The 9,919-nt window shown below is 39.2% G+C and overlaps 1 protein-coding gene across 1 annotated transcript in view; it reads right to left on the bottom strand.

The window, feature by feature from the left end:
• Positions 1 to 3,031: 3,031 nt before the first annotated feature.
• The window catches only part of LOC111871442 (protein yippee-like 1), a 195,668-nt gene continuing 188,780 nt past the window's right edge, over positions 3,032 to 9,919 (bottom strand). Inside the window, exons 4-5 of the mRNA XM_023864564.2 lie at positions 6,217 to 6,325; positions 3,032 to 5,198 (exon numbers count right to left, since the gene is read on the bottom strand). Of these exons, the coding sequence (XP_023720332.1) occupies positions 5,109 to 5,198; positions 6,217 to 6,325 (199 nt within the window). The 3' untranslated portion in view covers positions 3,032 to 5,108. The remainder of the gene's footprint in view (positions 5,199 to 6,216; positions 6,326 to 9,919) is intronic.

The following is a 9,919-nucleotide window of genomic DNA, read 5'->3' as shown; positions in this document are numbered from 1 at the left end:
TGTTGTGCTATACCTCTCACACATCAGTACTCCATCACAGTCATGCTTAAATTCCAGTCACATGACAGCCATGAAAACAGTATGGGTAACATACAAATATGTTTGTATGACTTTTCTTCCTAACAAAGATCATTATTGCTGGATTTGAGGTTCTCTTGGACAGTGTCCATGAACAGTAGTCTTCTGGGTTGTGACACTGTGTAGTTCACAGAACACCGTATGTTTCAGAGGGACATACTGCTTTCATCTTCAGAGTAAAGAGTAAGCCATGCAAGCAACTATCAGTAACAGGCAGAATGCTCACTTCAGCTTAGCTCAATCTTAAACCCTGAAAATGGTGGCAGTATTTCTTTGAAATGTTGCGCTGTATCTGAACTACACAGATTTACAATCCTGAAGACCATGTTCTTCAATGTCATTGTACAGCAAAATCCCATTTATGATTTATATTATGGACAGTGGAATTGAAAGCTAATATAGGGGTAATGTTAACTGAAAGTATAGCAAGTGCATAGGTTGATTAAAATGTATTTAAATGAACCGTACAGTAAAGTCCACATAGGTAAACATTTGTCTGATAAATTTCCTATCCAGAATGGTCTAATGCTTTATCGCCACTACTTTTCAACTTTTCTTTAGACTATGCAATTAGGAAGGTCCAGGGAAACCAGGTGGGACTGAAATTAAATGGGACACATAGGCTGTTGGCCTATGCCGATGATGTGAATCTACTGGGTGATAATGTAGATACCATATAGAAAAACACAAACTTTAATTGATGCAAGTAAAGAGGTTGATCTAGAAGTAAACACAGAGAAAACTAAGTATATGCTGCTGTCTCATCACCAAAATGCAGGGCAAAATCATGACATAAAGATAGGAAACAGATGTTTTGAAAATGTGGCACAGTTCAGATATTTGGGAATGACTGTAACAAATCAAAACCTGATTCAGGAAGAAATTAAGAGGAGATTGAACTCTGGTAATTCTTGCTACCATTCAGTCCAAAACCTTTTGTCTTCTCATCTGCTCTTCAAAAACAAAAATTAGAATACACAAAACTATAATTTTGCCTGTGGTTCTGTATGGGTATGAAACTTGGTCTCTGACATTAAGGAAGGAACACAGTCTGAGAGTGTTTGAGAACACGGTGTTGAGGAGAATATTTGCACCAAAGAGAGATGAAGTGACAGGAGATTAGAGGAAACTGTATTTTGAGGAGAATTATAACTTGTACTCTTCTCAAAGTATAATCAGAATGAACAAGTCAAGGAGGATTAGGAGGGCAGGGCATGTAGCATGAATGGGGGAGAACAGGAATGCATATAAGATATTGGTGGTAAACCAGAAGGAAGGAGACCACTGGGAAGACCAAGATGTAGATGGGTGGACAGTATTAAAATTGATCTTAAGGATGGGATGGTATGGATTGGATTGATCTGGGACCAGTGGAGGGCTCTTGTGAACATGTCAATGAACATTCAGTTTTCATAAAATGCTGGATTTCTTAAGTAGCTGCACAATTGGCAGCTTCTCAAGAAGGGCTCAGCTCCATGAGTGAGTGAAAGGTAAAGCTATCCCTGCAACAGGCCGTGAAGGCCCATAGGGTTGTGAGACATAGAGGCTCCCACATTTTCTACACAATCGGCTCACAGATGGCAGTAAGGTAAAGGTCAAGCTGTCTCTGTAACAGGCCGTGGAGGTCTATAGGGTTGTGAGATGTCCAGGCTCCCACATTTTCTAGACAATCGGCTCACAGATGGTGGTGAGTTTGTCAACCTTATGCTCTGGATGCCCTTTACCCCCAGGGAGATTCATGGTACTCATTTCTGTTAGAGACTGAGTCAGCCCCAGGGCCATAGTGCAGCTGGAAGGATTATTAGGTCAACTGAAAAAATCCACCTCATCAGGAATCTAACACGCGACCTTCTGGCTTGCAGCATAGTGCCTCAACCAGCTATGTTACCGCATGCCCTCATTACTCTGTATTGATACCATCATTCAACTTCTCAATATATTAGACTTCCTAACTGTGTGTCTGCTTCACACCTGGGTGATGTTATGTTGGTCCACCAGTTAATAAAATTCTGGTGTCCACATCTGTCGAGTGCTTGGATTGAAATGGTTGTCATGGAACGTCAGTTAAGACATGGTGGATAACTGCTTAGTCTGTAGAAAAGCTTATCATTCACATATTGTATTGTCCAGATTATTTTACAATTTTGTCATAATGTACATTATCCATGTTAGGTAACTCCTTTTGTCTTTAAACACAGACAATGGATAATGTACACAAAAAAGGTCCTAACAATTTTCTAATATGTCAGTATTCACTTCTTCCAATGAAGCGAACAGTCAGTAATACCATCAACTTGTGCTCTGCAATGATGTCTGTTTAGCTTGTTGCTTGTGAAGCTAGAAACCTATCTGTATTATGAAACTCCAAAAGATAAACGTGGAAACACGCTGGTGTCTGGAGCTCATCGATTGGGCCCATCTGAGTAGGTTTTACCTGAAGATGGAGACCAAACCCAGTCTCCGAAACATTGTGTTTTGAAATATAAAAAGGAAGGTGTTTTAGATAAAAACAGGACAATGGATAAGGTTGCAGGTTAAAGTCCCAATGAGGCGGATTTTTTTCTATTTCCCTAATCCTTCCCCAGCGGCACTATGGCCCTGGGGTCAACTCAGCCTCTAACAGAAATGAAAACCAGGAATCTTCCTGAGGGTAAAGTGTGGCCGGTGCATAAGGCTGACAACCTCACCGCCATCTGTCTAGAGAAAATGTGGGCCTTCACAGCCTATTACATGGATAGATTTACCTATGGATAATGTCCAGGAACACAATATGTGTACTAATGTACCATCATCAAAAACTCTTAGATCTTTTTAACACAGTGTGTTGAGCAGTAACACCACTTATCTGACATTAATGCTTCCATGATTCTGGAGGCAGACTTCCTTGCACGAAAGCAAACTGAAATTTTTGGTATGTGAATAAGAAACGGAATGTAATTAAGAGACCACTGTCTTACACTCTGATTAACATCTTTATTTCTCATTCATTTATATTGTAAAAAAAGTTCACTTAACTTAAAAGATATATGGACAAATGCTGAATTCAAACAGAGATACCAGATGATAATCTCAAAGCAGTTAAGAGTATAATACCTTGCAATGAAAGAAAAAAATCCATCTCCTGATTCAAAAGTTGGAAATGAATGAATGCTCTTTTGCTCATACATGTTTGTCTGCTTCTTCACCTACTTCAGTCATTAATACAGAAGAATGCAGAAAATTTCAATGCCCTGCAATTTCTTTTAAATTTCTTGCTATGAAAGGTATAAGATTTCAAAGATGGTACAAAATTTATAACAGACTACATATTCTGAGAAAAGGGCATTTGAGCAGAACTGTGACTGTGAATTTACTACAAAGCAACCTGAATAAACACATCTTAATATGAGGAAACTATGAGCAGATTAAACAAATTATAATCTTCAATCTTGTCTCTGGTGTTGGCAGCCTCTGCCTATGATGTACTTCAATCATGGTGGAAGAACACTCAAAACAATAAAATTTAATCACTCATACTCCTCCTGACTTGCTTCGAGCTCACTGTCTCTTCAGAAGCAGCAATTACATCACTCAAAATCCAACTTTCTTGCATGTCTGTTTCTTCTTACCAGAATCCTACAACATTCAGAATGCTTGTAACATCAAAATATGGCCACCAACGAATCAGCATATGACACTACTTTTAAATAAAAAATATCCTATAATTGATTCTATTTCACAAAATTGCAGGACTTGAAATAATCTGCACACTTCCAAGAAAGGCAAACAGATGAGAAATAAAGCAATTTGTACAAAAATCTATCTACAAACAGGGAAACAATAATGAATGCAGACTGAAAGACTAGATTGGGTTACCATAACGAAGTGGGATGGCTTTCTGTCTTCTCTACAGCAGAATTTAAAGGTTAAAAGAAATATCAGTTTGAAGCTCATTAAGTACTGGCCTCAATAGCCACCAGCAACTCAAATTTGTTTTTAAATTAAAAATCCTTCAACTGTTGTCATTCTGCTGCACAGAAGATACAAGATGATGTGCCATCGCCTATCACATCGAGCTAAGCTTGCAGCAACAAGTTGGTGACCGCATCGCCGTGCCAGCCCAGTCATCCAACACACCACGATTTGTCCGTTACTAACACCAGTACTGTAAGGTACCCCACATTTAACTTCTACACCTACACAAACTGACAGAAACCTGCTAGCTATGGTACTCCCGCAGAAGCTCAAAGCTTGCCTGTGGTAGTGGTGGTGCATGGATTGTGAGGCCTTACAGAGATGGCTCACAAAGACTGCACACATCATCCTCTTCACCTTCAGATGGTTTGGGGCATCATCAATTGGCACAAATAAGTACACATTTAAAACTGACTGATTCATCACATGTTATCATGCCACAAAAGGAGGACATAACAAATACCATCCTAAGCCATTCAACTTTCAAAGAGATACACAAGATAATGGAAAGTTCATATAACAGGGTCGTGTAATACCTTATTCACATCAAACACAGGTTGTAAAAAATAAAAACAGTGCCAATTAAGCATGTACAAACTTTAAATATATATCTATGGGCTTTTTCTGTTAAGAAGAATGAGCCCTATAGGTTCAAAGTTTCTAGTTTGCGTTGCTTGTCGTCGTCCATGATTAGAAAACAAAACATACACTCCATTATTGTGTCCAGTTACAAGAACATAAATATTTCATTTTCTTGATGAACCAGTAAAATCCACATCAACAATTCATGTCATGGTATTTAGTTTGGCTGTCCCAAGTGCACTCATTTATATTTGTGACTTCACTCAGAACAGATCTCACTTTAATGCAGTGTAATTGTTTCCCACGAATAAAATCCATATCAGGGAGCTAGTATCTCCCAGAAGGCTGTTCAATAGAATATTGTCCCTCCTGCCTGCACTTCATAATGTCCCTGGTGGCCCGTTCCTACCCATTTGCCAACTGTCACATGACCCAGTGGCTGCACAACACAGGTGGTCAAGGTGACGATGGGTTGGGCCGGGCCGGGCCAAGTCTCAGTCCCAGCCATTCTCCTTGATCATGTGGGCCAGCTCAATGATGAACTTCCCTTCCTTGTACTTCTGACTTGATTCAAATGCATGTTCCTGAAACAGTGAATCAGCTTGTTCAGAACAGTTTGTCACATTACAACTCACAGTTCGTTAGTATGAAAATCGCCAGAATAACTAACTAAACTGTACTTTGCCATGATGTGGCTTCTTACCTTTGACAGTACAAAAATATAAAAGGTGAAGTTGTCCCTGTGCTTAATTAGTTAAGCACTATGCCATGAAGACATATGGGGCAATGGAGGCATAGCTCCACCATTATTGAACTCGGCACCAGATGAGGGTGAGTGGTCAGCTTCGCACCCAGGCTGCTTTACCCCTGGGGAAATCATCCCCAGTAGCCACTCGGTAGGAGGCTAGGTGAACCCCAGAGCCAGTTTGGACACTGTGGAGAGGAGTAAAATCTTGCCTTGCCTTGCCTTGCCTTGCCAGGAATCGAACCTGAGCCATCCAGCTTACAGCCCATCAGTATATCAACTGAGTTATTCCAACTCCAATAAAACAATACATTATAGCTAAACCTTTAAAGAAGGAATAACAAATTAAGAAGAAATATATTCCTGTTGGTGGTGGAGGTGATACTAACAGCAATTATTCTTTCTATGGGTTATTCAATGATGCTCTCAGTATCTAGAGTGTATAGCAGCAGACTGTAGCATAACAGATTAATGATGAATTTTAGAGAATTTGAAAGAAGCAGTCATGGCCTAATCGAGGTACTATCCCAATATGTGTCTGGAGGGAAGAAGGAAAACCCACAAAAACCTCAGTCTGGATAGCCGGCTTCCCAGCCAAGATCTGAACCAAGCACCTTCTATATACAAATCTACAGCATTACTTCTACATTAACCTGTTCATTGTTTTTGTCGTCACTGTTGTTTAAAAAGACGTATAGGGAATAAAAATTGAACAATATTTGTACACTGCTGCAAAAGCTGTGACTGACACAGGTCCACATAGTGGCAGGAGTACAAAATAAATTGCACAATATTCTGGATGTTTTAGATGTGAAATGTACCTTATGGTATAGGGTACTAACAGTTCTGCAACTTACATATTTCCAGCCAAGTGTTGTTTTGCAGCACTCACAATATATGTCAGCAACAGCATGAAGTCCTGTGAGAAGTACTCGCTCCTCTGCTGGCCCACAACCAACATTCACCCTGAAACATATCACATGTTTATGAGCTGGAATAAATTACAAAGTTAACAGTCACAACACAAGACACATGTCCTGTTTTAGAAGCTGCACCATGGATCAGAAGAAAAAGCATAAAAACACAAGCCATGAGAGCCACACTCAGGAACTTGACTATGGATTTCATGTGTATGAGGCAGGAAGCTGAAGTTTTTCAGTAAATATATGCAACTCAAACCGGCACACTCATATTAATCTAAATTAGCCAGTGTACCCATGTGCAGAGGAAGAGGAGGGAAGATTCCAACACAGAAGGAACATTAAATAATAAATGTGACTCTTAAATGCTTAGAATCAATACTAACTAATGTTGCAACATGAAGCAAATATTAAAAATGCATCTCTGAGGGAACCTTCCAACAGAAACGTTACATGGATTTGTATGGAATAAAAAATATATTTCAGGAAATTAAAGAAATACTTCACAGCATAGCTTAAAGTACTGGTATATGCATGGAGGTGAAGTGTGAACACTGACTGAACAATTGAGGAGTAAAATACGAATGACTGAATTTGGTTACTTACAAAAATATATTAAGGGGACACAAGAAAACAGACTGTGAAATAAACACTGTGGGAAGAAATGGATTTTACCTCATCAGCGATAAGGGACCTCAAAAACAGAACACTGTATGACCATACTGAACAGATGAAGCAGTAATCATTTCCAAAAATCTGTTACACTGGTCACCACATGAAAAAAGAGGAAAAGGAAGACCTACATGTAAGTGGGAAACATGTTTGAAGTCCATTACGGGTGAACAGGTTTTTGGAAGGTGGAGACTAGGAGAACAGTTTGCTGTGGAAACTGGAGAGGGCAAGGCCATGAATAAGATAAGGAAGTGATGCATCTTTTTTACAGGCAACATGGAGTAGCTATACATGGGTGTCCGTGTTCACTTGCATAACATCCACACACTTGCTGTAAATATGAGGGAGAGTCATTAAACAGGTCACAAATGGAAGTAGAACAGCTGCAATGGACGTAATAATCGCTGGGTAGCAGCACAGTCCAGCTTCATGACAGTCTAGGTAGCAGACGTACGTGTTCAGAGGCTGGTTTCAGTAGTCAAAATAGCTACCATACTTGAGATGTGTACTACCGGAGAGCAGCGTTCTTTTGTGCGTTTTTGTGGGCAAAAGGACTCAATGCAAAGCATATTTATAAAGAAATGTTTCCTGTTTATGGTGGGAAGTGTTCGTCACATAAAGTGGTTCACAACTAGGTGAAAAGACTTTTGTGCTGCAGGTTTCTATGCTCTGGTAAAGCGATGGGACAAGTGCATCAATGTTGGTGGAGGATATGCTGAGAGATTTTTTTTTTCCCCAGGTTCAAATATCATATGTTTTACATTTGACATCCATTTGTGACAAATTTACTGACTCTTCCTTGTTGCATTATTCTTATAAATCTGAATACAACCAATATGAATGGTAAAATCAGTACTGTACATCTGTAGAATACTGATTGAAGCAACATTTTAAATAAAATAACACTGTTGATTTGAGGCTCTCACAGGAATTACTATGAAATGTGCCGTTTTTTTGGATGTGATGTCATGTAGTCTGTAGCAGTACTCATTTTCTTTTCCTTCCTCCTACCAGTTCTCTCTGTGCTCGTTTACAGGCCTATACATACATGGTCCTGGGTTTCCTTGCATGCTTCACTCTGCTTACTGATTACCGACTGCGTGCTTAGCTAACTCCTGCCGCTACAGGCAGTACATTCATTCAGAATGTTGAATTTCTACTGGACACTACAGCATCACATTGCAGAAGACAGTACTCTTTAAGACAATACTGGTTTAAAACCAAGTCAGGAGAATAAGTGAAGTAATAAGCTGTATGGCATCACCAGCAATACATAAAACCAAAAAACAAACTCCATGGCCTGTAGTCTGCAAGCAAACTATACCGACTGAGCGACCGCCACTTGTCGGCAAAGTTAGTGCCAACGTTAACGGATAGAGGGTGTCGCGTGGTCAAGCACAAAAGATCCCCACAGCCGTTAATCTCGGGTTTCTAGACCGGAGCCACTATTTCCTTGAAACGGCTCCTCAATTATCCTCACGAGGCTAAGTGCACCCCATTCCAGACACACTACTTCTCAGAAAATCTGGTAGCACCGGGTATCGAACCCGGAAACTCTGGATCTGTAGCCAGGAACTCTGACTAGTAGACCATGGATTCTTTATTACCATACTGAAAACGGCTTAAGTTTGGAAAGATCTCTGTGAAGCAATGAAGGATTCTACTTTGAAATATCCGTAAGAGGTCTTGATAAACCTAGCAGCAGAGAGAATGACGATGATCACAGTTTCTAGTATAAGATTCAACACAAAAAATTATCTTAAAAGTCAACTAGGATCGTTTTAATGACCAAAATATTACAACAAATACAGTCTTTTACATCAAATCATAAAAAATTAATTACCAATATGTGCTTTCAAACACGCAAAAACCAAACAGTAGTTATTGTTATAAAACAAGGAATCAATATAAAATATATATTATCTACACAATTAATCGTTTAATAAACTGATGCACACTTGGTTTCAACTTCCTAACAGTATTTTATATCGAAAGTGTCATTTATGTAATGAAAGAGCTGGATCTAAATGCATTACACCACTACAACAGGAGGGGGGAGAAAGAATGCTTCAATGGGTACCCTCACACACAGCATATTAGACGGAAATCATATATACTTTTCAAGTTTCTAGGGGGTAGAGATTAACCATACATACATCTCTGAAGCACCATTCATTCCATAAAACACTAAATTAAAACTTTATCGAGAAATACACGCATAAAAACAGCACAGTGAAGATCGATGTGGGCGTGAAATCCTTCAAACAAAAGAGCTGTTACAATGTCTGGCAGTTCACGAAACATGGCTGTTTAGCAGCTAATCTGTACAGAGGTAAAAATAAAATTTTGCTGCACATAAGCACCATACCATGAAACATAAGGGAAAGTGAAAGTACAGTCCCACACATCCTTGACACTACAAGTAACCAGTCAGTTTCAAACCACTTTACTCCTGAGAAAAGAGCATCTAGTACCCACTGGATATGAGGCTAGGCAGGCCCTTGCCAAGAATCGAACCCATATTCCTGCATAAGGAATTTACACACTCTCATGTGTTCTAGGTAGAGTGGCAGATTGTGTTGTGAACAATTACTATATCCAGGATACAGGTTGATGCATGGAGCTGCTCCAACTGCCACAACCTTAGATTATTTCTTACTCTTCATAATCCTTCCATGTATGTCCCATGTAACTGTCATTTGTTACATATATATATATACTGACAAGCTTATATATCCCTGTGGTTCACATGCTATGTAGGTCAACATGTCAAGCATCACTTATAAAGGACTTATAAATGGCTTTTTATTACTGACATCAGTACATGATTAAATTCATACTGCTGATTTCACAATTTCCATTAACCTGTCCCTCAATAATATAGAAATGTTATTTATTTTTATTATGAAAGTGAAGAATAGATGAGATCAACAATTGTCACCTATACTTTTGCTTTTCTCATGCAGCT

The sequence above is a fragment of the Cryptotermes secundus genome, unplaced genomic scaffold, assembly GCF_002891405.2.
Source record: "Cryptotermes secundus unplaced genomic scaffold, Csec_1.0 scaffold323, whole genome shotgun sequence".
NCBI lineage: Eukaryota > Metazoa > Arthropoda > Insecta > Blattodea > Kalotermitidae > Cryptotermes > Cryptotermes secundus.
Note: the sequence above shows the minus strand (reverse complement) of the source record. Positions and strands in the feature narration are given on the sequence as shown.